The 27,886-nt window shown below is 47.4% G+C and overlaps 1 protein-coding gene and 1 long non-coding RNA gene across 4 annotated transcripts; one reads left to right on the top strand and one right to left on the bottom strand.

The window, feature by feature from the left end:
• Positions 1–1,162: 1,162 nt before the first annotated feature.
• Trim35 (tripartite motif-containing 35) lies at positions 1,163–17,615 on the top strand. 3 transcript variants are annotated; one of them, XM_087586412.1, is made up of 7 exons: positions 3,704–3,851; positions 4,021–4,144; positions 7,320–7,415; positions 10,416–10,646; positions 13,392–13,414; positions 14,164–14,282; positions 14,893–17,615. In XM_087586412.1, exons 3-7 carry the CDS (start codon positions 7,335–7,337, stop codon positions 15,492–15,494), a joined length of 1,056 nt encoding a protein of 351 aa, XP_087442538.1. In that variant the 5' UTR covers positions 3,704–3,851; positions 4,021–4,144; positions 7,320–7,334; the 3' UTR covers positions 15,495–17,615.
• Positions 17,616–19,110: 1,495 nt separating this feature from the next.
• On the bottom strand, positions 19,111–27,117 carry LOC148001003 (uncharacterized). The gene is made up of 3 exons (XR_015638890.1): positions 27,046–27,117; positions 24,748–24,841; positions 19,111–21,019 (listed from the first exon to the last, which is right to left on the bottom strand). It is a non-coding gene; the product is annotated as an uncharacterized LOC148001003 (long non-coding RNA).
• Positions 27,118–27,886: the final 769 nt, after the last annotated feature.

The following is a 27,886-nucleotide window of genomic DNA, read 5'->3' on the forward strand; positions in this document are numbered from 1 at the left end:
CTTGTGGAAAGTTGACAAAATTAGCATGAGCTCTCATAACATCATCAGTGGCTTTCTAAGAGGAAGTGAGATCTGAGCTGGTACACTTGCCTGTCTGGCCATGTGGTATTCTCTGTCTCATCATGATGCAGCAGGAAGGCTGGCACACCCGGCTCTCAAACGTCCCTGCTCTGGAATCTATTCTTTATAAACCATCTTGTCTGCTGTTCTAGCAAGAGGAATAGAAAACAGACCCAAACACTACCTTCTGATTTAGCACCTAGTAATTGTTTATCTCGTGCAATATTTAAAAAAAAAATTATATGCTTCCTATGATACCAAGGAGTTTTGGAATCTGCAGCTCCTTGCTTAGTGTGTATGCTTGGGAGAAGACAACAGCGGAAAGCTACAAATATCAAATTGTAATGGGCAGCTGGAAACATTCAGCTTGCCTTTCTTGGCAAGTATCCAGCCTGGATTTTTTTTTAAAAGTGTCCCTGTGTAACCCAGGCTGGTCTCGAACTCTTGATCCTCCTGCCTTAGCCTCCCAAGTGCTGAGATTACAAGCATGTTCAGCACGACTTTCTCATCCTGGCTTTAACTGCCTGACTGCCTGACTGCCTGATGCCACGGGCATGCTTCCATATTTATTTCACTCTCACGCCCCATTTTACTACCATTTTACACAGGAACTCATTTATCCAACCACAAGCCCAGAATCGCATCTCCTCAGGTCTTCCTGCTACCTCGAGGCAGCAGTAAACTCGACCAAAGTCAGAGGACAACCTATGTGAGGGTTTTGAGAAAACATTCCCAGTGCTGCATGACCCAGCTACTGCTTTGGACTCAGGTTCGGATCCCACCTAGGGAGCTAAGGAGTTAAAACATGAACGTCCCTAATCATCTATACTAGGAGTCTGAGATTTCGGGAATTGCTTGAGGATGGCGGCCCTTGGCTTCACTTCCTATTTCACAACGGAAATCCCACACTTCGGTGGGACGACAGATCCTTCCGCGCTGGATCTAAATGGATTGCTTCGGAGCTGGTGGAGACCAGGAACCACACCTCCTCCGGGAGACCCCGCGCAGACCGGAAGTGGGCGGGTCCGAGCCCTCAAAAAACATTCGTGATTGGCTGGAGGCACCTTAGCTCCCCGCTCTTCTGCGGGGACAACGCCCTCAGGCTAGGCATGAAGGCGGCTGCATCGGTGGTGACGGCTGCTGCTCCTGCGATGGAGCCAGGCCCCTCTGTGTCCCCCGGGCCTTCGCGCTCCTTCAAAGAGGAGCTGCTGTGTGCCGTGTGCTACGACCCGTTCCGCGACGCAGTGACTCTGCGCTGTGGCCACAACTTCTGCCGCCGGTGCGTGAGCGGCTGCTGGGAGGTGCAGACGACGCCCTCGTGCCCGGTGTGCAAGGAACGAGCGGTGCCCGGGGAGCTGCGCACCAACCACACGCTCAACAACCTGGTGGAGACCTTGCTGCGCGAGGAGGCCGAGGGCGCGCGCTGGACCGGTCGCCGGTCCCCGCGCCCCTGCCGCGCGCACCGTGCCCCGCTCACGCTCTTCTGCGTGGAGGACAAGGAGCTGTTGTGCTGTGCCTGTCAAGCCGACGCCCGGCACCAGGAGCATCGTGTGCAACCCATCAAGGACACTGCGCAGGACTTCCGGGTGAGCACCGCGCCAGCCCGCCCTAGAGACCCCCCCCCCCGCTACCCCTCCCTTCACCAGGGCCTAGCAACCATCTTGCCCCCTGTCCAGGCCCGTCTGAACAATGCTGGAGTGGTACGGTTTTCAGACATTCGGGCTTGGCGCGGTCAGTTTAGAAATGGAAAAGGCCAGAACCTAAAGCCTTGAGATTTCCCCAGCCCAGCAGTGCCCCCACGGGTTACAGAGCCATAAGAAAGGCCTTTGGCGCTGGACTGCTGCTTTACTCCGATTACTTTTTTAGTATCCAAATATCAGGAGTTCCAGTGGCTATAATTAAACCAAAAGCAGCTGACACGACAGAACTAGCATGGCGGGGAAGGGTGGGTGTCGGTTCTGCAGGAAATCTAGCTAGGCGAGTACTTTACCTCGCAGCTGCACCCCAAGCCTAGTTTTGATTTTGAGCCAAGCTCCTAAATTAGCCAGGCAGGCCTTGAACTTTTCTTTGCTTACCTCAGCCTTGTGAGTGGCTGAGATTAACAGGCCTGTGGCACCAGACCCAGTGAAAAAGTCTTTGTTCTAAAACAGAAAAAAAATTGTTTTAGTACACAAGGTCAGACATTTTCGATAACTATTCGGCCTAATCGCTTAGAAATGCATGCTCCATTGCTTTACATAACACCCATCCTGGCATATCGACTTAATTTTTTTTTAAGGGTTTCTGAAATGTCCATTTTACTCTGGCAATGTCTTGTTTTAGAAGAGAAAAGCTCTTTTAAAGTCAGGAATGTACTGGAACAGCTAAATTTGTTTCATTAGCTGCTAATTCATGGGTCAGAACCACAGTTGGGAGGGCCCAGGGTCAGCTGCTAGGAAGCCTGACATGGTGAAGAGGAGATCCTGCAAGAGCCCAGGGTGCACATCTTCAGACGCCCTTTCTCCACTTTGTGAAATGCCCTTTTGGAATCTCAGCAGAGTTGACGGCAGCTCCATATAGAGTGGAGGTGGAGCAGATGGCTACCATGTACACACATGTTCCGACAGTCATCCGTCCTCTTGGCTCAACAGCGGTCCACAGTGCCTCCTGTTCCCTCATTCACTGGCTGATGTGCTAGATCTCTATTTGGCATAGCTGCAGGAGACAGCCATGGGCTTGGGTCCTGGTTCGAATCCCCTGGGGCTAGCAAAGGTACAGATTGGCATGGGTGGTATGTCCTCAGAACGGGTTAAAGCATCAGCTGAAGGCCCGAGAGAGCACGGGCCTGGAGACTGACTGCCTTCTTTCTATTCTTGCTGGGTTCCTTGTATTGGAAGGCCTCAGGAACACTAGAAGTAAGGCAATGTTAATAATTGCCACTCTCTGGGAGCTTCTAGCAAAAGTCTCAAGAACCTAGAGACATTAACCAGGTGAAGGAGGCTGGGGGTGGGGGGGGGGGTTGCAAGAAGATGCAGCAGCATATAGAAGGTTCTAGAAGAGAGAAAGCTTTGGACACCAGGTGAAGCCAGGAAGCCAAAGTCTCATTCTTCATTTTAGAATGGTGGTGTGAGGCCAGTGGGTGGTCCGTGTGAGTGAGTCTTAAAGAGCAGGGGGTGGGCCAATCTGAAAGATCCCAGGAGTTCTCACACTATGTGCTCAGCCAGAGGCACTGTGCCCTATTCATTTATTTATTTGTGAAATAAACATACTGAGGACCCCTTTGATTCTTACACTCTGTCCTAGGTATTCTGGCTGCTTAAAACCATACATAAGGCAGCCAGACCCTCTGTTCTAGTTAATTTTATCTCGGTTATCTGAGGGAGTTTCAGTAGAGGGGGTTGCCCAGAATAGATCAGCCAATCAGAGAGATTTGTCTAGATTGATGATTGATGTGGGAGGGCCCAGTTCATTGGTCCTGGATAGTGTAAGAGCAGTGTGTGTACTGGGCCCTCCCACACCAATCAGAGGAGCTGTCTGATGGACAGCATTTGTCCATTATTTTCATAGTTTCTGCATTAGTTCTTGCTTGATTTCCTGCCCTGACACCCCTCAGTGGTGGTGTATGACTAGGAACTATGAGCTGTAATAGACCCTTTCTTCCCAGAGTTGCTTTTGGTTGTCGTGGCAACAGAAACCAAACAACACTGTTTACAGAAGTTGACATTTCAGAGGAGTTGGTGAGGCAGTCATTAGATAAAATGATGGATGTGGATTGTTGAGAAAGCAGGCAGCATAGGACGACCCACTACCAGGTAAGAATGGTGAGATTGTCCCTGCTGGGTACCCTCAGGAATCCCAGAGGTGGGTGCTTAGAAAGATCCCTTTGGCCTCCATGTTGATAATCCAGTAACAATAATCTTTGAGGACTTGCTTACTCTGTGTTAGATGCCCCGAAGCATTAACAGACTTTAATGCCCACAGAAATCCTGGAGCTGTATGACGGCTAATCTTGGTGGCAGCACAGTACAACTTCTCCAGTGTCTGCAGTCTTCCTGTCAGTAAACCCTTTCACAGGTTCATCACGTGGTGGCCTCCTTAGGAGGTGGTAAGTTAGGAGGTAGGGCCTGACTTGAGGAAGGTGGTTTGTGGTAACCGTTCTTGGAGACTGTGTAAGCTCCTTTCTCTGCTTCTTGCCCACCTCTGTTCCACCACCTCTAATCCCACCCCAGTGAGGGACCCAGCTGATACTTTCAAAACAGCAAAATGAAGAATTCCTTTCTTTAGTCATCCTGTTGGGTTTGTGGTTTGCGGCCTGCAAAAGTAATAAAGGTGGTGCGTGTTGGCTTTTCTATCACTACTGCAGGGCAGACCCACTCATGGGGCACTGAGGGGGATGTTAATGAGCTGGGACTTTGTCCTAACACAGTGGGACCTGATGGAAGGAGGGCTAACAAGATTTTGGAACATGTCATAGTGGATCAATCCAGAGCTCAAGAAAGACCCTAAATGCTCAGAGGGACTTTAGGAAGTCTCTCAAGTACAGTGTTCACAGGTTTGGATAGATACACATTGTGTGTGTGTGTGTGTGTGTGTGTGTGTGTGTGTGTGTGTGTGTGTGTGTGTGTGTGTGTGTGTTTATGAGGGCGTGGTTTGTGTATGTCTGCATAGGCTGGAGGTGGGCAGAGGTAGTGGCAGCCTGTCCTTCTTTCCTCTCTGTCTGTCTGTGTCTGTCTGTCTGTCTGCCTGTCTCTCTCTCTCTCTCTCTCTCCCCCCATTTCAACACTGGGCCTCACACTAGATTTGAAGTTCTATTTGAGCTAGGTTTGGCCATTGAATTCCAGGGATGCAGAGCTGAGAGAGCTTACAGGTGTGTGGGTGCTCAGGACCAGACCTGAGCTTCTCTTACTTGGATAACACACACTTTACCGGCTGACTCACCTCCCCGACCCCACGTTTCTTCTCAAAGGGAAAAGTATCCCAGCAGGATGGCTTAGATGTGTTATTGCTTATGAGTGCATGGACAAAGTTCCTCGTACAAGCAGTGACCAAGAAGTTGATATACTGCGTCTCAGTAAAACTAAAATCAGTGTAATTCTAGCTGGGACATTAGTTTGAGGTTGTTTGCATTGGTGAAATTAAATCTTTATCCTTGGCAAAGAACTATTAGGTCAATTTTCTGTTTATTTCCAAGCAGCAACCTGGCTAGCCATCCAAATGGAGGTTCACCACACTCTTGGAGAGAGCAGGGTCCTTCCCCTATGCACTTCAGATTCCCTTCTCTGGAGTGGACTCTCGAGTGTGCACTGGTGAGAGATAATGTGATGAACAACCCATGGTGTGCGGATGAGTGCAGACTCTGGGGCAGAGTGAGTACTCAGTGGACAGAGGTCACCATTATAATTAGCATTGGATTTGTTTCTGAAGAAGTCTCTAACTCATTTATGGAGTATAGAGAGGAAAGGATAAAAGTGGAGAGAAGTTAATAGGCCTTGAATACAAAAGGTAGGCAGAACCAACTTAAAACTCAAAAGTGTGTCTTCCCAGCTTAGCGGCAACAATTAAGAGTTTAAAAGCACTGAAGGGCTGGAGAGATGCTTGGCAGTTAAGAGCACTAGTTGCCCTTAGAGAGGACCTGAGTCTTGTTCCCGGCACCCACACGGCCGCTTACAACAGTCTGAAACTCTAGTTCCAAGGAATCTGACATTCTCTTCTGAGCACTGGGCACTAGTCACACATGCAGTTTTCACAGTCACATGCAGACAAAACACCCACACACATAAAATAAAAATTTTCAAAAAAACCAAGTGTTTGAGCACCTTCCTTAAACTGATGTTTATGTGTGTTCCTTGTTCAACAGAAGTGATTTTATTTTTTAAAATTAAGCAGGATGCAAGAGAAATGGCTAAATGGGTCAGTACTTACTGAGTGCTTGGCTCAAGGTCAGATTCCCAGAACTAACATAAAAAAATGAGATCACATGATTACCTGAACTTTAGCTCTATTGTGGGGCAGAATGAGGAGATCCTTAAGAATTGCTGAGTACTGGTCTAGCTCTAGATTTAATGAGATACTTTGTCTCAATTATGGTAGACTAAGGCCCAGGGGACATTGAGGAGAAGCCAGACAACCAGTGAGTTTGCTGTGAGTCTGTCTTCTAGGAATGTCAAGAGTGACCCTCGTGTCTCCCCAGTATGACCACCTGAGCATGAGCCCAGCAAGGGCCACACGAGCAGACATTCCAGAGTGGATGGGAGAAAGATCACGGAGCCGCAACCCTATACAAAGAGCTACAGGCAACTCATGTGGTGGGGTAGTTCTAAGTGCAAGAGCGCACCAACTGGTCATCCAGTACCAAATGTTTACCCCTGAAAAACACATAGACAAGTAACATTACACAGACTGAGCGGGTTTATTTAGGACATTATGTGTATATAAATATATGTATATGATGGCATAGGAAAAAGGTTATGAATTTGAAAGCATCCAAGGAGGGTTTGGAAAGAAGAAAGGGAAGGGGGTAATTGTCAAAAAATCGAAAATGACTGATTGTGATGGGGAATGAAAAGAGTGGGACACCTACCTGCACACCTGTGGGTGCATGCATATCCAAAAGAAAAAGTAGGAAGGACTAGCTGGGTGTGATTGCTTCCGCCCATGATCCTTCCACCTGGCAGGGGGATCACCATGAGTTCTAGAACAGCTTGGCCACATTGTGAGTTTAGGCCAGCCTGTGCTCTGTAGTGAGACCTTTGTCAGAAAGTAAAACAAATAGAGCATGAGTTTGCTGTGTTTCTTATCCTAGCACCATTAAAGGAAAAGGTGGGTGTAAAGGCGTGTTTAGGCGAGATCTCATTTGAATATTTCACCTCTTGGGAAATGACTGGAACAGACCACACTGTCAACCCTTTTTATAAGGGCCATCCATAGAAAAGTCCAGTTGGGAAAACTAGAGAGTGAGCCAGTAGCCATGGCACCTTGGTGGTACCCCCCAGTTCTGTGCTTCCAGAAACAAACAAGTGGAGCTGGCTGTTCTTGGCTGTACTATGACCAGTTGGGCAGAGCCCCACTTCTGGAACGCCTGAGCCCTGCTCCCCACCTGCAGCAGGGCTGGGTTAGAGACCAGAGGTGGGAAGCAGCGTACAGTTGTGCAGTTCAAGGTTGGGGTTTTGCTGAGCTTCCAGCTGTGCCCACAGCCCTTGGACACACTGGCCTCCCTGGCTTGTGGTTGCACTCCACAGAGGAACTCCAGTGCTAACTTGTCCGGTATCCCCCCACATTAGGCCAAGTGTAAGAACATGGAGCACGTACTTCGGGAGAAAGCCAAGTCCTTCTGGGCTCTGAGGCGCACCTATGAGGCCATTGCCAAGCACAATGAGGTAAGTGGGTGCTCTATTGTAGTAAATATTTGATCTCAATGGGGGTTTTCACCCTGCCTTTGGGTATTCAGATCCCAGATAAAAGATGTACAGCTTCTATATAATAAGCCTTCATTAGCACTAAAGCTGGCTAGATAACTACCCTAGCTATTAGAATTTACCTTCCATCAATAACCCTGAGTTATAACTTGCTGTGTTTCTTCTGGGCAGCTCTTAGCTCCAACTGGCCAGCCTTCATAGCCATGTTTTCTTGATTCTTCTTTGTCTTCTGTCTCCCCTTTCTCATGGTCTCTTCTTCTACCTAAGCCCAGGAACCAAAAAGACCCGCCTACCTCTCTTTTGGCCAGCTACAGTCTGTAGGCATCTTTATTCTCCAGTCAGGGATAACTTGGGGAAACAAGGTTACATAGAGTCACTTGGGTCTAGGTGGGGATTCTCTCTTCCTTGGGGGCAACCAAGCCTGGAGGGGGGGGGCAGTATTTAGCATTACAATACATAGCAAAAGACCAAACCTCAACAGGGACAGGCCAGGTGGGGCACCTTGAGGACTGAGTCCCTGACATTGGCCCACTCAGAATTGGTCTCCACTGAGGCTTCGTGGATCGGGCTCTTCTGTCACTAAAGAAGGCCATGGCCACAGCAGCAGCCACAGGAGTGGACCAAGAAGCCACCTTCATCATCCACGCTGGGAGTTAAAGATTATTTCTATGACTGTCACACATCACTGGCTCACAAACCAGTGGTAACCAGGGCTCCTTAGAGATCATGCCATCCCTCCCAGTCCCCTGTGCACTCATCAGGTATCCTGTCCCATCTCCAGAATGTACCATGTCTAACTCCCCACTCCATAGCTGTGACTCACCTGGCTTTCCACCTGCCTCAACTCTGTCGCAGCCATTGTCCAGGCACTAGAGTTGTTCTTAAATTCTCAGTTCATATGTTCTTTCTGGGACGTGCTCCCTGGTCACAGTTTCCAAGGTAGCCATCCCTCACTACTCCAGGGCACGTGTCCCTAGACAGCTAACTGCAGTTTAAAATTTTACTTTTATCTCCTCCTGTCAGAATGTAAGGAATTAAAGCACATTGATTAGCCCAGTGTCTGGCACAATGAGACCTTGACTTGGGCACACAGGTACTGGAGAGTCAGATGAGTCCAGGTGGGCAGCAATTGAAGTAGCGCACCAGGTAGAGTCAGAAACAGGTTACTGCACTCTGGAGGGTCAGGGACAGCAGCAGCAAGCTCTGACATAATGGGCTGACCAGCAGAACAAACCCAACCGCGTGTGCCCAGGGAGTCCCTTAGCCCTGCCAAGAGAAAAGGAGCGTTCCTTCTCCATGCACTTTCTGAGTGGAGCGTTCAGAGTGACGTGTGGAAGCATCCCTGACGAGAAGCCGTTTGTGATGTCTCACAAATCAACAAGCTGTGTCTTCAGAGACATGTGCATGCTGTCACGTGTATTAGTCAGGCTTCTCTAGAGAAAAGAATGTGCCCTTCATTTCTGAATTTCAAATAATTCTAGATGTAGTCAAGTTGACAACTGGGAATAGCCATCACAATGTCAGAGCCCCAAGTATGTGCTGAACTGAAAGTCTAGTCTGAAAGTGGAGTCCCACTACTAGTGGAGTGCTGCTAGAAGATACCTTTCCAGATGTTTGGGGGTTTGGGTTTTGTTGTTGTTTGTTTGTTTTGGTTTTTTTGGAGACAGGGTCTTGCTGTGTATCCCTAGCTGGACTTGAACTCACTTGTCTGCTGAGCGCAGAGTGCTCCTCTCCAGTTGTTTCATTGTTCTAGTAACTGAGGGTGGACTGTGTTGATCAGTGATAATATGTTGCACAGTTTTCCTAGTGCTATACCCTCAGTGAATTGAATTTTTTGTTGTTATTTTTCATTATCTTCTTAGAACCATAATGTGTACTAAACTTTGAATCCCTGCTGAGGATATCCTGCTCAAACTAGAGCTTATGCTTTATGTTGTTTTTCTAGTGATCATCTTAGAGTCACGTGTATCCGTTTCCCTGTGTTAACGAGTTAGCACATGCTCTACTTCAGTTTCTGTCGCTGTGACAAACATCATGACCACAAACAACTTACAGGAGGAAAGAGTTAATTTCAGCTTTGTAGGCCACGGTGTCACTGAGGGACATCAGAGCAAGAACTCAAGGCAGGCTTGCTGGCTGTTCCATAAAGCGTAACCTCTGACCAAAGAACTTGCTTCAGCACTGCAGCAGGAACCATGGGGGATGCTGCTTGCTGGCTGGCTGGCAGAACAGCACAGAGATAGAACCTCTCACAGTGGCCTTGGGTGATCTTGGCAGTTTCTCATTCAAGGCTTGTCTCTCAGATTGGGTGTTTAATCCTAGCAATGAGGAGGCAGAGGCAGGTGGATTTCTTTGACCTCAAGGATAGCCTGGTCTATATAATGATACCCTGCCTCAAAATACAAAAAGTTAGGTTCAGTGGACATTCAATCATTTTCCTTCTGTGAGCCTTTCGAGGTTCGTGTAATAAGAGTGATTTCCTCTTTCCACAGACTATTTCTTTGCTTCTCTGAGGATCCATGTGGTTTGTCCTCAGTGTTTCCATGGTTATGACTTACAATGCAGGTGTCATTAAAATAAACATTTGACACAGCCAGAGTAAAGCCTCTCATTTAGACATATTCAAGACCTTGGGCTTTGAAGGTAGATAACTTGTAGAAGTTTATCTTTCATTTCTGTCTTTAGGACTTACCTTACTGTCGAGGAGCCCAAAAAGGAGAACACTGATCAGGGAGGGGAAAAGGGGGGGGGAGGCTGCCATTTATAAACAGTGATTGCAGCTTTGAAATTACCAAACCTGTCTGTCCCTTTTGACTCTGGACCTTCATGTGTACCCTGGGCTCTGTGTCTGGGGCTCTTCATGTCCTACCTAGAGCATTGAGTTGCTTTGCTAAAGTGATCCCCAGCCAGGATGTCCTCAACCCTGCCTGACCGTGCTGGCTTCTCCCTGCTCTGGTGCAGGTGCAGACAACTTGGCTAGAAGGCCGAATCCGGGATGAGTTTGACAAGCTCCGAGATTTCCTGAGGGTGGAGGAACAAGCCACCGTGGATGCCATGAAGGAAGAGAGCAGGAAGAAGCACCTGCTGGCTGAGGAGAAGATGAAGCAGCTGGCGGAGCAGACCGAGGCACTGGCTCGAGAGATTGAGCGTCTGCAGATGGAGATGAAGGAAGACGACATGACCTTCCTCATGGTAAGGGGCTCTGGGGGTGGGGGAGGGTCGGGGCCAGCAGCTCACACCACAGGCCCTGCCCAGCAGTCTTTCTGTGGAGGAGGAGGACCTTACCGGCATGCCTTGTGGCAGAACTAGGCTTGGCCGCTGAGACTCCTACCTCCACCCTTTACTACTGCTGCTTTCTAGTTGGTTGGTTGTCTCTACCGCTAATGAAATAGGCAAATTGTGTAATACTTTAAGCTGTAAAGTTTTTATTACATCTTTATTTATTTACTGTAGATGAGTGTCTTAGGGTTTATTTGCCATGAAGAGACACCATGACCACAGCAACTCTTACAAAGGAAAATATCTAATTGGGACGGGCTTACAGTTCAGAAGTTTAGTTCATTATCATCATGGTGGGAAGCATGGTAGCATACAAGCAAACATGGTGCTAGAGAGGTAAGTGAGAGTTCTACAGCTGACAGCAGGGAGAGACAGTGAGCCGCTGGGTCTGCCTTGAACTTCGTAGGTGGTGGTGGTGGTGGTGGTGGTGGTGGTGGTGGTGGTGGTGGTGGTGGTGGTTTTTGGCGTTTGGTTTTTGTGTGTTTGTTTATTTTTATCCTCAGTATCTACCCCCACCCCCACCCCCACCCCCGTGCGGTGCTGGATCTGTAGCCTAGGCTTTGGGAATGACAAGTGCTCTTACTAAGATGCCTCTATCCTTTATTTTCTCTTTGTTTTTTTTTTTTTTTTTGGTGGGGGGCGGTTGGGGGACTGGATCTCTCTTGTTAAAAAAAAAAAAGAATGATTTTAGGCTGAGGAGATGGCTCAGTCAGTAAAGTACTTACCTTACAAGTACGAGGATCCCAGCTGATCCCTGGAAGCCACATAGAATACGCTGAGCATGGTAGCTCATGCTGGTATCTTTTTTTTAAAAAAAAAAAAAGCTTAAATTATTACACAATTTGACTATTTCATTTAGGAGTAGAAAGACAACCAACTAACCAACCAACTAGCCAACCAACTAACCAACTAACCAATCAACCAACAAAAACTGCAGCTTTGTGGCCCACCAGCCTGGCCTGCTTGGTGAGATCCAGGGCAGTGACAGACGCTGCACCAGAGAACAGGCATCGAGCAGCCGAAGGATCAGCTGTGGTCCCCGGCTCCCTGAGACGTGAGCGCGCGGGCCCGCACGCACCCACACACGCACCCAAGCATGCACCCACGCATGCGGGCGCAGAAAGGAAATTCTGTTCTTCCTTTAAAAACATGATTTTTCTTTCTTCCCTTCATTGATTTTGCCCTTCCTTGCAGAGAAGTTTCCCAGATTTGATAGCTCATTTATAAATCAGTCCCTTTTGATGCCAAGTAGTTCCCTCCTGCACTGCGTTTTACCTGTCTGGTTGTCCTTCCATTCTCACTTGAGTTACTTCTGCCTTTGCCTACCATGGGCAGTAAGACTCTAAACCTGTGTGCACTGGTTTTGTATGGACATGTTTGTACTTTTAGGTGTGTATCCAAGGGATTTCTGGATTACTTGGTAATTCTGCTTTAACCCATTAAGGGCTGCTAGGCAGTTTTACCAAAGTAGCCACACTATTTTGTCTTCCCACCAGCAGAGAGCGAGAGTCAAGTTTCTATACCTCTTGTCCACTTTTCCCCATGGCCTTCCTTGTGAGTGAGCTGTGGTCTCATTGTGCTTCCAGTGTGCATTCTCTGGATAACTGATGACACTGGGCATCTGTCTTTTCAGTGGCTTCCTGGTCATTACTAGCTCTTCCTTAAGATGTCTGTTTAATTTATACAGTTCTTTCCTCCCTTCTTTTTTTGTTTGGTTGTTTTTGTTGTTGTTGTTTTGTTTTGTTTTTTGAGACAGGGTTTCTCTGTGAAGTCCTCACTGTCCTAGAGTTCACTCTGTAGACCAGGCTGGCCTTGAACCCAGAGATTCACCTGCCTCTGCCTCCCGAGTACTGGGACTAAAGACGTGCATGCACCCACATGCCTAGCTAGACAGTTTTTAATAGGGTTGTCTGTTGGTGGTTTAGATGTGAGAGTTTGCTCCTTTTGTGCTCCAGTGTAACTCTTTTGTCTCAGACTTAGCTTTGCAGTTTGGTCTTACATGTATTTTAAGGGGTTTTTGTTTTGTTTTGTTTTTGTTTTTGTTTTTGTTTTTTTTTTTCTTTTTTTTCGGAGCTGGGGACCGAACCCAGGGCCTTGTGCTTGCTAGGCAAGCGCTCTACCACTGCGCTAAATCCCCAGCCCCTTGTTTTTGTTTTTAATGTAACACAGGCAGAGGCTTTTCTCTTTTTGGTGGTACCTACATGTCTGCTAAGAAGACAGTTGTATTAACTTACCTTGGTTCCTGTAGAACTCTGACATCGTCTACATTGTCACTTCCGTCCTCGTTACTCCTCATACCTCCATCACAGCAGCTTTTGTAGCAAGTGCAAGGCTTCCAACTTGGTGGTTTTTAAGGTTGCTTTTTATTTGGGATTTCTTGAAACTCCATATGAATTTTAGGATCAGTTCTAAGTTTTGCTAAAGAAGGCCCCGGGCCTCGTGGATACTGAGCAAGGTCTCCCTCCCACTGCGTGTCTTCACCCTGGCACCTGGGACTGCCAAGGGATGACACTGAATCTGAGATGAGATCCCCACAGAGTATGTGACAGCTGAATGATGTCAGGTCTGCTCATCATGAGTGGGGGTTACCTGACAGCTCTTGGTCAGAAATTCCCTGCCTTCTCTTAGTCTGTGTCTCTGCTTTTATTTTTTTGCCAGAAACACAAGAGCCGAAAACGCCGGTAAGTTGCCAAACCTTATGGGGACGGGAGAGGGTGAACAACTGGAAAGCCAGGGCTACACTGTCCCAGTAGTGGAAGGGCTAGGCAGGTAGCAGATCCAACTGGGTGGAATCCAGAGGGAGCGGTAGAGGCCAGCCAAGGGGAGCTCTTTAAGGGCATTCCAGTTCTGGTTGCCATGGAGGCAGGGAGTTGTTTCGGAGCATAGAGGTCAGTACTCTCCACAGGGATTTACAGCACCAGGCACATGACTCATGTTTCTCAGTTGTCAACAGGCTGGTTTTGGCTGGCTTCCTGCCTCTGGAGTTCTTGGCTGTGGGTGGGTACTTGCTGGGCTCTCCACGATGGGTAAGAAGAGCGTGTCCTGTCAGAAGATGAGAGTCAGTGCTCTGGGTTGTGATGGGTTCCCAGGCTCTGCAGGAGCTCAGCAAAGGCCACATAACGTCTTTTGAATTCAGTCACTACTAAGGCCCTTCCAGCTTGGACCTCTCTGAGCTGAAATGGGATTTCTATCCATGAGGATGGCAACTAGGTTGGAGAGCCTCCCCATGTGTCTGTTTCCCAGCTGTTCAGGATTGAATCTTCCTGCTGATCCTGAAGGGCTCTGGCAGCCCCGTAGGCTCCTGCTGGGGGACCGATATCCAGGAAACTTAGGTCTGAGACAAGGCAAGCAGTCTTGTTGCCTGCTTGTAGTCAGTGCAGCCAGGGGTCCTGGCCCCGGCCCCATCCAATGCCAAGTCTTCCTCTACCAGGCTCTTCTGCACCGTGGAGCCAGCACCTCTCCAGCCTGGCTTGCTTATGGACGCATGCAAGTATCTGGAGTCCTTGCAGTACCGAGTCTGGAAGAAGATGCTTGGGTCTGTTGAATCGGGTAAGGACACGCAGCAAAATGCTCCAGGCAAATGGAGAGCATCCTGTGCTGCAGAGACCTGGCCTAGCCTCTCAGCTCTTCTCTCTGCAGCCATTTCTAGGCGGGGCCAAGGGCCCTCCTGATTTGACCCACTTGAGAAAGGCTAACACTCCTTTCTGTTTTCTTAATGCTAACATTCATGATGACAGACCCAAGTCCAGGTCACCTATCCCAAAGTCACTCCAACTCTCTCCTGCCAGTGTGCCCTGGTTTTATACCCAGAAGTGGCATCAACCCGGGGGATTGTTACTTGATCATCTTAGGTGTCCCAGGAGTGTGTGAACCTTCCAACTTCGCAGTACCTGCCTATGTTAGTCTCCTTGGCTGCTCTAACAGAGGACCATAAATTGGCTTAAATAACCAAAGTCTATTCCTATAGTCTTGGAGGCCAAAAGCTCATTCCCAAGGAATAGCTAAAACTCTGCTCCTCTGATCTGTGGGAAGGCCTTTAGACTTTGGCATTTGCTGTATTGCTTGGGTATCCTTGGGTTGTAACTGCCAAGCTGGCCCCTGCCTTAGCTGGTGACGTGACAAATCCTTCTGCTGACTCTATCTTTCTCTCTGTTCCTAGTGCCCTTCAGCTTGGATCCCAACACAGCTGCTGGCTGGCTCAAAGTGGCTGATGACCTCACGAGCGTCATCAACCATGGCTACCGTGTGCAGGTGGAGAATCCAGAGCGCTTCTCCTCGGCACCCTGCCTGCTGGGCTCTCAAGTTTTCTCCAAGGGCTCCCACTCTTGGGAGGTGGATGTGGGTGGCCTGCCGAGCTGGCGAGTGGGCGTGGTGCGGGTGCAGGCACATGCACAGGCACAGGCTCAGGCTGATGTCGGTGGTGAGGGCCACTCACACAGCTGTTACCATGATACACGCTCAGGCTTCTGGTACCTGTGCCGCACTCAGGGTGTGGACGGAGACCACTGCATGACTTCCGACACAGCCACAGCCCCTCTGGTCCAGGCCATGCCGCGCCGTCTGCGTGTGGAGCTGGAGTGTGAGGAGGGTGAGCTGTCCTTCTATGACTCTGAGCGCCACTGCCATCTGTATACCTTCCATGCCCACTTTGGGGAGGTGAGGCCCTACTTCTACCTAGGGGCCTCTCGGGGTGATGGTCCCCCAGAACCTCTGCGCATCTGCCACCTGCGTGTCTCCATCAAAGAAGAGCTGGACATCTGAGCTGCGGGAGTTGGTAGCCCACCACTGACACTCGTGCAGCATCACGCCTTTTCTTAGTTCCAAGTCCGCCTATGCCTCTGTCTTTATTTTTAGTCCTTTTTCTGCCCAAAGTTAAGAGCCCCCCAGGAGGTGCTTGGCTGAGCTTAGGCTCTGTGGAATCATGCTACCTTCAGGATGTGGGCTTCATTTCCTCTGTCCTTGCATTGCTGGTATACTGTTTTCTTGAAGGAAGGCATTATAATGCAGGTGTGACTATTTTGAGTCTGTCATTTATGTTTCTAGGAAAAGGTCCTTGTCAGGCCATACGGGGAAGCCCCAGGATTGGTTGATCCAAGAGTGGGCAAAGCCTTCACCTAGGCTCTCCCATCTCAGTAGGGCAAGTTAGGCATTGTCAGCCTAAGTGAGCAAACATGGCTCACTTTGGCATCTGGTCTGAAGCTTGAGAGTTCCCCTGTTGGCCCCACACAGACTGGGGTGATTAGGACAGGATTTCTCTGGGAACTCGGGGTGCAAGGTACTCTGGAATACAGCTCAGAGTTAGTGGGTGTCACAGGAAAGGCAACTCTGGAGCCAGCTTCAAGTCAGTGACACAGAGGCCATAGTACCAGAATGCAGTGAGAAGACAGCTGGTGCTGGGCTGGGACCAGAGCCCTGCTCTGCTGCTCTTTTGAGCTAACTTCCTGTCGGCATGGAATCAACATTGATTGGTCAACTCATGCTTTGAAAGTTCTCTGAAACTTTGTCCAGTTTTCTAGAACACTTTTAAAAAATTAACTTGTTTGTCCTCTTTCTCTCTTGGGGCCTGTGTTTCCACATCTATGAATTGACAGTAGTCCTTGGAAGTCAGTGGAGGAAGGTATGAGGAGGGGCCTCAGTGGATGCTGCTTCAGTCAGGAACTGTTGGTCTGGGAGGCCAGTCCTGTCCTTGATGCCCTTGTCTTCATTGGCTTCAGCCATTGTTCTTGCTCTGCTCTGTGCAGATTTCACTTTTCCTTGTGTGCCCCTCCACCTTTTCTTTCTCACTCATGCCTATAGATGGAGTCTAATTGCCAGCTAACCAAATCCCAAGTTGTGTCTTAAGGAGAAATAGCACCTCAGGGGTGCACCGTCATAGTCAGGAACACATTGCTGACCTAGGACCTAGCATCCCAATTTCAGCCTGCACCCCTCATTACATAAGACTTCTTTTAAACCATGCCGCTTACCCACTAATTGGCTCTAACTAGGTCATGCGCATTGATTATCTAACAAGTGGGGACACAGAAGAACCCCTGGTGCAGGCCAGGCTGGGAGCAGGGACAGTGTTGGCAAGCCAGCTTATGAGTGTCAGATGCTTGGGCACCACGGGTGTGAAAAGGTATGCCTGCTATGATGTATGTGTCCAGTTTCTCTAAAGAAACTCTCCCTGAAGTTACTCTTAATTTTAATTTTCACCTTAGTTCTTTTTAAATAGGGTAATTTTAATGACCTAGAATCTTTTAGAAAGATTTTACTTGACCCACAACTGACATGTTTCTTTCAGAGCCTTTGTAAACACAAATTCTTTCTGTAACTTGTACCTGACTCGATCCTTCCCATTGTAAGACTATCGTGTGCAGTGAATGTGCTGTGTAGTTTGTTAGTTGGTGGACATTTCGCTTGTTGCAGTGTTTAGCTATTATGAGTTCTGCTATGAAATTTGTGTGCAAGTTTTGTGTGGATGTGTCTCTTTTGATTCTCTGTCATATACCTTGGAGTCTGTTTTCCAGGTCATATGATAATTATTTTAAACCCTTTGGGGACTTGCCACGCTGTTTGTAAGAGAACCGTTCCATTTTCTACTCCCGCCGGCAGCAGGTGAGGGCTGGGTTGTAGCGAGTTCTTGTCAGCACTGTCTGCCCTCTCAGCTAGCCGTACTGAGGAAACTGGAGTGTGTCTCATCTGACCTGCAGTTGCCATCCTTGACGGCTGACGAGGGAGCATCTTTTCTCATGTTTGCTGTGTATCTGCTTCAGAGACTTAAGAGTGTTTGCCCCTCAGGTTGTCCGTCTTTCTATTATGAAGTTTTACAAGTTTGTTAATGCATTCTAGATAAAAGTTCCTTTGTGTCAGATGAGTCACTTATAAAAATTTTCCTCCTAATTCAGTGAGTTGCTTTTTTATTGTCTTTTTTTTTATTTTTTTCCCCAGGGGGTGAGAGATGTCTCAGTGGTTGAGATGACTTCTACTTTTCCAGAGGTCCTGAACTCAATTCTCAGCACCTCCGTTGGGTGGCTGACAACCATCTGTAATTCCAGCTCTAGGGGATCTGACACCTGGTACCTGCATGCATGTGTGCACATACAGCCATACAGATAGATAAATCAGTAATCTTTTTAAATGTATTTGTGTGCATGTGTACAGGTGCCTATCAAGGCCAGAGGAGAGCCTCAGGTTCCTTGGAGCTAGAATCACAGGCTGTTGTGAGCTACCTGATAAGGGTGCTGGGAAATGAACTGGGTTTCTTTGGAAGAACAGCAAATGCTCTTAATTGCTGAGCCATTTCTCCAGCCTGCTTTGTACTGTCTTAGTGATGTCCCTTGGTATTCAGAAGCTTAAATTTGGGATATCCAGCACATTTGCCTATCTCTTTTCTTGCATATCCACAAGATCTTGGGCATTGCCCTGAAACCCATGCAACACAAGACCTGAATTTTGGCTCAGTGATGGGTCAGCTGTTGGGGCCCTTGTCTATGAGTCTAAATTCTTTCCAACTCTCTCCTACCCTTTTGTCCTCTTTTTTGTATCTTCATTAATGCTAAAGGTGGCATTTCAGTTTCCCCCTTTGAACTCATCCGAATGATTGCTAGAAGATCCATCCTTCCATGTCCCCTTGGTCACCTTAGGTGGCTCTGTACCCAACCTTGGGTAGATTTCTCCAGTACTGTTTTCAGAGGTCCAATTGCCTGGCCCTGCCTTCGTCACTGAGGTTTTCTGACTCTTACAGGATTCTAGCTAGGTGAATGTTGGTTTACCCTTCAGACATGTCACCTGGTACATAAAGGGCCATTTTCATGACTGTGAACTGATGAGATGAGACCTTTTGGTGCATTGCCCACCCACCCAAGCTCTCTTCATCTGTAGCAGTTGAGAAGGTCTTCCATACCCAGACTTGGTAGTGGAGCTTCCCCACTCCAGATGACAGGAGAGTCCCTCTCTCAGTTTGGGTTTCCATTGCTGTAGACGGCATGACCAGGCCAACCCTTACAAAGGACAATATTTAACTGGGGCTGGCTCACAAGTTCTGAAGTTCAGTCCATTATCACCATGGCAGGAAACATGGCAGTGTCCAGGCAGGCATGGTGCTGGAGCAGCTGAGAGCATCTTGTTCTAAAGGCAAACAAGAGAAGACTGCCTTTCCCACACTGGGTAAAACTTGAGCTTAGGGACCTCAAAGCCTACCCCCACAGTGACATTCTTCCTCTAACAAGGCTACACCTCCTCCAATAAGGCCACACCTCCTAATAGTGCCACTTCCCGTGAGCAAACCATATTCAAACCACCACATTCCACTCCCTGACCCCCACAGGCTTGTTCAAACACATGAGTCTATGGGGGCCATACCTCGCCATAGCATAATGAAAAATACATTTAGTCCAATTTCAAAAGTCCCCATAGTTTATAACAGTCTCAACAATATAAAAGTTCAAAGTCTCTTCTGAGATTCATCACTTAACTAATCCCCTATAAAATCAAAATTTAAAAAGCAGATTACATACCTCTAACATCACAAGATATACATTACCATCCCCAAATGTCCAGATGAGGAAACACTGGACCAAAGCCAGGACCAAACACCAGCCAAGCGAACTCCAAACTGCATGTCCATGTCTGATGTCAGATCTCCAACTCCTTTCATCTTTGTTGACGGCAACAAACTTCTTTGTCCTGGGCTGGTTCCGCTCCGTTAGCAGCTTTCCTCAGCAGGTAGCCCACGGCTCTGGCATCTGGAACATCTTGGGGTCTCCAAGGCAGCTTCAACTTCATACCTTCTTATTCCAGTGTCTGGAATCCACACATGGTCTAGCCTTCTCCGAAGGGCGTAGGTCAGCTCTCCAGAGCTGCCCTCTGTAGCACACTGGTTGACTCCACTTCGCTGCTCCTGCTGTTGGTGATCACTCTATGGTACTGGCATCTCCAGTGCACCAGAGACTTCCACTGCAACTAGACTTCCCCAATAGCCACTCACAGGCTCTCTTCATGGTGCCAAGCCTCAGCTGCTCTCCATGACCTTCTCATACTCTCAAAACCAGTACCACCTGGGTGGCTCTTAAACATTACCAAGTCCTGCAGCATGAGGTACAACCTTGGCTAGAAAAGACTTCCCCAGAAGATTTCACCTCCATGATACTGGTCTCTTCTTAATCACCACTAATTTTTACGCTTGGCTTTCCTGGAACTTGCTCTGTAGATTGGCCTTGAACTTGGTGGTCTGTATTGCTATTTCTCCTGAATGCTGAGATTAAAAGTCTGTACCACCTTGCCTAGACTTAAGCTTTTCTTCACCTGGAACTTGCTCTGTCCCAGGCTGACCTTAAACTCAGAGATCTGTTTGCCTTTGCCTTTTGGGATTAAAGGCATGTACCACCTTGCCTGGGCCTAAGCATTTTATAACCACTTTCCCTCAAGATCCTGATCAAAAGCCTGAGTCCAGCCCCAAGATCTGGGTCACAAGTGTGCCCTCCATTTCTGTATTGTAGTCCATTCCAGATTAAAAGTCCAAATGAAAATAATAACCAGGTAATAATACCCAACGTGAAATACCTATTCCTGTTCAGCTACAAATAAACAATAAGCTAGCTACCTGAGACCACCACTCCCTTGGTCTGTTTATCTCTTTGTACACAGGAGTCAGCCTCTCTTCACTTCCTGGTGCCCCTTTATTACTTGAACCAGCATTTTTCATTTTTCCTTTCTAAGCTTGTTATATGCTTGATCAAAACAGTCTTCATGACATCAAACCAGAGGACAAAGTCTATGCTGGGCTTTTTTTTTTGAGACTTCCTTTGTCAATGCAGTTAGTTGAAATCAATTACCTTAGCCTCAGGGAGATTCTTCAAACAAAAAGCTGCCACTTCATCAAAATATTACAAGAACAGTCTCTAGGCCACATACTGAAATTCTCCACCGAAACATCTTGGGCCAGGTATGCATGATTCACATTGCCCCCAGTACCAATATCTTCCATATTTCAACTAGGATGGTCCATTAAGCCCCACTTAAAGCATCCCACTGCTTTCCAAATGCAAAGTTCCAAAATCCACAACCTTCCAAACAAAAGCACAGTCAGACCTGTCACAGCAATACTCTAGTCCCTAGTACCCACTTCTATCTTTGTTTGGATTTCCATTGCCTAAAAAGTTAGCACAACCAAGGCAGCTCTTATAAAGGATAGCATCTGATTGGGGCCGGCTCATAGGTGCAGAGGTTCAGTCCATTATAGAAGGAAGCATGGTAGCATCTATACAGGCATGGTGTTGGAGCAGCTGAGAATTCTACATCTTGTTCTGAAGGCAAACAGAAGACAAGATCTCTCTTCCACACTGGGCAAAACTTGAGTTTAGGGGTCTCAAAACCCACCCCTACAGTGACACACTTCTTCTAATAAGGCCACACCTCCTCCAATAAGGCCTCCTAATAGTGCCACTTCCCATGGGCAAAGCATATTCAAACCACCACACCTCCTAACTGGGTCAAACTTGAGTTTCCATTGGCCATTTTCCCCTAGTTCCCTCTTACTTTTTGGAGGGTGGGATTTCAGAAGAATACAGTCTCTGCTTCAATATCAGAACAACGGAAGTCTCTGGGACTATAGCTAAAAAGTAGACAGGGTTGGAATTTACTTATTTATGGCCAAATTTCTTTTGTTTATTTGAGACTGAGTCTCTCAGGTCTGGCTGGCCTGGAACATGCTGTGTGGACCAGGCTGGCCTCAGAGATGTACCTGCCTATGCCTCCAAGTGCAACCACACTCAGAACATGGTTTTCTTATTTTTAGAAGATGAGTTTATATTGCTTAGGTGTGTGTGTATGTGCCTGGAGGGACTAGAAGGGGTGTTAGATCACTTGAAGATGGAGTTGCAGGTAATAATGGGCGCCGGGCCTGAACTCCCCCTCAGCAGCAAGTGCTCTTAGCCAGAGCGACCTCCAACCCTGCAGGAATGTCTGAATGAGAACATGATGGCCCTTCTCAGCATGCTCCTGCCCCTGAGTCTCCATCTCCCTGCCACTGTGACTTGGCCATCTTGCTGTTAATTTTTATGGTGAGTGTAAGAGCCACATGACTACCTGTCATTCCTAGATCCAGGGATGTCATATCTTCCAGATGACTATTGTGTGGTTATACAGTCATCCACCACTGTCGGTGGCCTGGGCAGATACACAATTCACCTGTACCCGCTGAGCTGTCTCACCAAACCTTCTTGCAAAGTTTTTGTGAGATTAAAGAGCTTTATGAGATTCCCTACATTTTCTACAAGAGACCATTTCAACTTGGGGGAAATGGCCATTCTACCAGCACATCAAAGATGGGCCCCATGTGAAGATCCTGTGATGTAAGTGGAGTGAAAATGTGTGTGTGTGTGTGTGTGTGTGTGTGTGTGTGTGTGTGTGTGTGTCTAGAAGTTATCGTGGGTGTCATTCCTCAGGAACCATCCCCTGTGTTTCAAGACGGGCTTCCTCCTTAGGCTGGCTAAGCTGGCCGACTAGAGATCCACCTGCTTTTCCCACAAAGCTTTTTATGTGGGTTCTGGGCGTCTAGCTAGGGTCCTCCTCACACTTCCACATCAAACACTTTACCAGATGAAGTGCCTCTTCAGCCCAGGACTGACTGACCAGTTTTAGTGTCTGGTTTTCTCCCTATGTAAGTCTGTAATTGCAGTTCCTTGAAACTGAGGCAAGAGGATCATAATCTCAGAGTGGGACCATCTCCAGATAAAAAGAGCATTGTGGATATAATGCAGTGGTGGAGAGTCACTGCCTTGTGAGGATAGTGCCTCACATGGAACCCTACTGCCACAAAAACGTTCACGACATCTCAGGAACTGGGAATCCTTTAGGTTATATGAAAATAGGATCCTGGGTTAAACATAGAGGTGTGCAGCGTATGAAACAACAAGCCTCTCAAATCTGTGTGTACGATTAGATTATGTTCACTCGGTTGTAACTCCAAAGGTATGGAATGTGCTAGAACACCCTCACTGTGTACTGATCCTCCCAGGCAACCCATAGTCTCAGTTTTCTTCTTAGTCTTCCAAGAGGCTTTGTTTGAGGAACATACTCTATTGATTAGTGTCCTCTGTATGCGCATAACATGGGCTGCAACTTAAAAGCAGCCTGCCCTGCCCTGTGCCTAAGCAGCCTGACCAGGAGCAAGAGGCTCAAAATGAAGAACACTGTTAAGTGAAAATGTAGGGAAGGCATGTTCTCTGTAGGGAAGGCATGTTCTCTGTAGGGAAGGCATGTTCTCTGTAGGGAAGGCATGTTCTCTGTAGGGAAGGCATGTTCTCTGTAGGGAAGGCATGTCCTGCAAGGTGTCATGCAAAGTTCACCTAGTAGATTCCACGCTTTTTGCTTAAATGAGAGTTTTAAAAGGAGGAGAAGCTAAAGCCTTTTAAACCTTAAGAAATGTGTTTCAATTCCAGTCTTCACAACGAAGTCTAGTAGTCCAGTGCCTAGGAAGATAGGGAACTGGGTTGGACAGCCTGGGTTCGAATTCTGCCTCAACTGTCAGACCGAGGGAGAATGATTTTTTTAACCTTAGTTTCAAATAAAAATGGGGGAGCATTCCTATACCCCCAGCATGTATGGCAGTTATGAGGTGGTGTGTGTGCAACACGCATATGCATGTAAGGTCCACTCCTCAGGGGCTGTCCGTCTTGATTTTGGGGACAAAGTCTCACTGGAGCCTGGGGCTTACTGATTAGTCGACACCTACTGGGACCCGCCTGCCTCTCCCTGGCATGAGGATTAGAGGCTCACCACTAAGCCTTGCTTTTCATACGTGTGTCAGAGATTGATGCAGCTCCTCATGCTCTGCTGGCAAGCATTTTACCAGCCAAGCAGTCTCCCCAGCCCCTGGTTATGGGCTTAAAGGTGAGCAGATGTATGCAGCACTGGAGTTGGGTGCATGCCTAGCCTGTGTTGAATTTGCCATTATTTCACTTGGCTGCAGCCATGATGTCAAGTAAACTTGCATACTTGTATCATTTTCTTTACCATGTAATTTCTAGTGCTAACGCTTTGTAAACCGTAGCTGTCACCAGTAAGAATCTGTCTTCGCAGTGGAAGAGACCATCAATTCAAGAATCTGGGTGTGGCACTCACTGACTGGAGGCTTGGGTTTTGTTTTTTGTTTTTTGTTTTTTGGTTTTTTTTGTTTTTTGTTTTTTTTTTTGTTCTGAGCCCGGAGTGAAATGACTGGGTACATCCTTTCAGGCATAACAAAAGAATAGAGGGGAGCAGAGCTGGAGCATCTGTGCATAAAATTAGTGGATCACACAGGATCAAACTACCATCATTTATTTCTGCAGTGGCTCATGAGTACATGTGAGCTGAGTGATAACACCAGATGCTGCCTCCTGCCCACTGAGGGGGCTGCCTTACAGTGATTGGACAAAGACCATTGCCAGTGATGAGAGATACGGGGATCACAGGAGTCTCCAGGTTTCAAGAAGAGAAACCCTGCCCCAGCCACACAGAAGGGCTGAGAAGATGGGTCCATACAGACTGAGACGGAGGGCCCAGGGCTCTCCACTCTTGGGGAAGCCTTCCTGCCATTTGTCCTTGTTTGTGGTTGTCACTTGGATGGGTCTCTTTTGCCAGAAAACAGGCTGAGGAATGCTGGAGATGTGGTTTCCATGGATACCGGGCTGGCTGGTATTTGCATAATTCACTTTGAAGAACAGACAGTCTGGGAACAATGGGGACCCAGAGGAACAGGAAGGTACACAGGAAAGAGTGAGGGATGGGGAACTAGGCTCCGCCTCAGCACTTTTGTAGGGGTGCATTTGAAATCTGTACGCACCCAGCTCTCTGTGGCAGCATGGAAAGGGGTGGAGCATAAACATGGTCCTCACAAGAAACCATAGCTAGTACTGGGGCTGAGTCAATACTGTCACCCCAGAGCCTAGTCATTAGTACAGGCTACCCTTCCTCAAAAACAAATAAGCTAGGACAATTAAAATAATATAAGCTGTTTAATGTTCTAGTCTCCACCTCTCTCAAAATGCCTTACCTCTGGTAGCTCATGCAAAGTATAGCCTTAGATAAGGGAGACTTCTGTCATCTCTTCAGAAGGCCCAGAAGCACCCAGACGCTGCTTCGGTGTCCTGGATAAGCAGGAGCAGAGGGAGAAAAGGAAGCCAGTGAAATCAGGCCAGAGAACAGAGAAGTCCTACAGTCCTGACACCCAAAGATGAGACCTCCCGAACAGACAGGCAGAAGACTAGGGGAAACTAAGGAAGAAACATGGAAGGCAACTCCAGTAACATTGGCAGGAGAGAGGAAAGAACCAAATGGAGAGCAGAAAATGGAAGTTTAATTTAAAACCCACAACAACAAATAGTGAAGCAGCTTATCACATCCCAACAGTCCAGCACATATTTTTAATTATAGGTCACAGAACACCAACATCTAGAACACTGGAAAGGATCACAGCGGAAAAATGCAACAGAGGAATGGCAGGGACAGACAATGCAGGGCAGCCTGCTTTACTGGAGGACAAAGAGCAGGGCAACGAGAAGGAATGCCGAGTTCCGAATCCTAGAATTCTAAGTCACTTCATTCATGTACCGACTGCGTGCCTGCCACAGCACATGTGGAAGTCAGAGGACAGCCTCAGGAATCAGTCATCCTCTGCTACCTTTTGGGAGCCACAGATCAAGCAGATTATCAGACCTGAGGGCAAAGGCATCTGTCTACCGAGCCATTTCTCTGGCTCTTGAGAGGTTATTTTCAGGGGGTAACAGGACACCAGGAAACTGGGCATGGTGTTACTTGCCCATCGTCCCAGGACCCAGGAGGCCGAAGAAGGATCTTGAATTCAACGGCCAGCTTGTGGTACAGAACAGACATCTATCTTAAAACAACAACAAACAAACAACAACAACAAAAAAAAAAAGGGCAGGGCAAACACACACACACACACACACAGCTCCCCTTAGGATTTTTATTTAAAAAAAAAACAGTTTACAAAATATGGAAAAATAGAGGAAATAATCCATATACCAAGACTGAAAGCTAAATAAACACAAGGTCACAAAAGAAAATATGCCAACAAATAGAATTTTTATTTAGAGTTTTCAAAATTCAGCCAGGTGTAGGGACTCAGGTCAGTAATCCTAATGCCCAGGAGACTGAGGCATGAAACCCTGCCCAAGAAATAAGACAGAATCCTGTATTTCTAAAGAAATACTTACTTTTTATTATTTTTATTTTATTTGAAGGCATCTTTTTTTGCCTGCGAACATTATCTGTGTACCATGCACATGTAGTGCCTATGGCATGCAGAGCTCCTGGAACTGGAGTTACAGGTGGTTGTGAGCCACCATGTTGAGCCATTTCTCTAACCCCAAGGCAAAATTGTTAATTAAAAACTAATACTTGTGGCTGGAGAAATAGGGCTCAGAGGTTAAGAGTTTTTACTGTTCTTGTAGAGAACCCAGGTCTGATTTCCAGCACATACACATGGTGACTTACAGTTATTAACTCCAATTCCAGGAGATCCAGTGCTGTCTTTGGCCTCAGTGGGTACAAGGCACAAGTGTAATGCATATACATCCAGGAAAGAGTGAATAGTTTTTAAATGATTCTCAAATTTGGTATAAAAATACTATAATCAATTGCTTTAGTTTTCTTTTTCAAAATGAATGATCGATGAACCACAGTAGCAGGTGTTGGCATTTCTTCTAGGTCCCGCCCCACAGTTACCTGGCAACACCCAGGTGTGCCAGGCTCACTACAAAAGGGACTGCTTGCCCCCTCCTCTCTCTCTTGTTCTTCCTCTCTTCCCCTCTTCCCTTCTCTCCCTATTCCCTTCCCCCTCTCTCTCCACATGTTCATGGCCAGCCTCTACTCTCCCCCCCTCCTCTCTGCCTTTCTCTGTTACCACTACCCCCTCAAATCCCTTCCCCATGCCCTAAATAAACTCTATACATCATATGGCTGCTACCTCAGGGGTTCATCAACAAGGGCCCGCAGAGGCACCCCCTTTCCCCACACCATACCGTGCCTCCACCAAACATAGCCTTGGCTTCTTTTTATTTTTATAAAACACAATAGCCGGGAGTCTAGTTCCTCACTATACAGACCCACGGATAAAAGCAAGTGAGATTCTTGACAATTTCAGGTAAGAATTAACAATATTGGAATGAAATATAAAGCTAGTTTTTGTTTAAAAGCATCGAGACATACAAGGCAAGTCCAGGCATCTACTACAAGTTTGCCTGTGTATTTCCCTAGAATCTTCAGTCACCTGAAGACAGCAAACTACTTCAAGACTGGGAACGGGAGCCCAGTGGCTCCCTTCACTTACCAGTGCTTTTCCCCTGCGCCAAATGTCTTACTTGTTCGTATCATGCAGTTGCAGTACTCTGGTGACAGCTATGGCCTGAGATTCTGTCATTCTCCCTTAAATAGCCATGTGTGGTTGCCTGATTGGCATTCAGCTCTCACTAGGTGTTAGCACTGCTTACAGTGAGGCTCCTGTAATCCACTATGCCTTACAGCAATGCTACCCATCATTATTAACATTTATTGTCACCATTTTCAGGGACCTTGATGACTTCCATGTCCTGTTGACTCACAGGATGACATCACCACCAGCTTTTTCTAAAAACTGTGAACACCTTTTCTATCAGCAATGCTGATCAGAAAAAAAAAAATAATGGAAATAAGATTATTTGAAAATAGCAACTAAAAATAACAGGATCTTTACAAAAGATTTCTTTAAATGTGTGCGTGCGTGCATGCATGTGTGTTTTACTGAGGATTAAACTGAGCATGGTGGCTTGAATTAAGAATGACCCCCCATGTTGGTGGTGCCCCTTGGGAAGCTTATGAAATTGTAGGAGTTGGTGCCTTTCTCGCCCTGCTGGAGGAAGGCTTTGAGGGTTTACAGCCTTGTCCAAGGTCCTTCTTCCCTCTGCTATGTGTGTGCTGGCGGAGATGACCAGTAAGCTCCCTGCTTCTGCCACGAGGCCTGCCTGCTGCCATGTCTTTTAGCCCCAGTGCCCGCTCCCACCGTAAATCAAAAGGAACTGTCTTCTACAATCTGCTGTTGTTCATGTGTTTCATGCAGCAACAAAACAGTATCAGATTCACCCAAGGTCTCATGCACACCGTGGAGGGCTAGATCCCCCACACTATATCCTCCC

The sequence above is a fragment of the Rattus norvegicus genome, chromosome 15, assembly GCF_021556685.1.
Source record: "Rattus norvegicus strain SHRSP/BbbUtx chromosome 15, alternate assembly SHRSP_T2T, whole genome shotgun sequence".
Taxonomy (NCBI): domain Eukaryota; kingdom Metazoa; phylum Chordata; class Mammalia; order Rodentia; family Muridae; genus Rattus; species Rattus norvegicus.

Excerpts from the sequence above, each read along its gene's own strand:
- Trim35 (XM_087586412.1), top strand. The coding sequence starts at position 7,335 with ATGGAGCACGTACTTCGGGAGAAAGCCAAGTCCTTCTGGGCTCTGAGG. Across the intron at positions 7,416-10,415 it reads CCATTGCCAAGCACAATGAG|GTGCAGACAACTTGGCTAGA; the intron begins GTAAGTGGGTGC and ends GCTCTGGTGCAG. Across the intron at positions 14,283-14,892 it reads GCTTGGGTCTGTTGAATCGG|TGCCCTTCAGCTTGGATCCC; the intron begins GTAAGGACACGC and ends CTCTGTTCCTAG.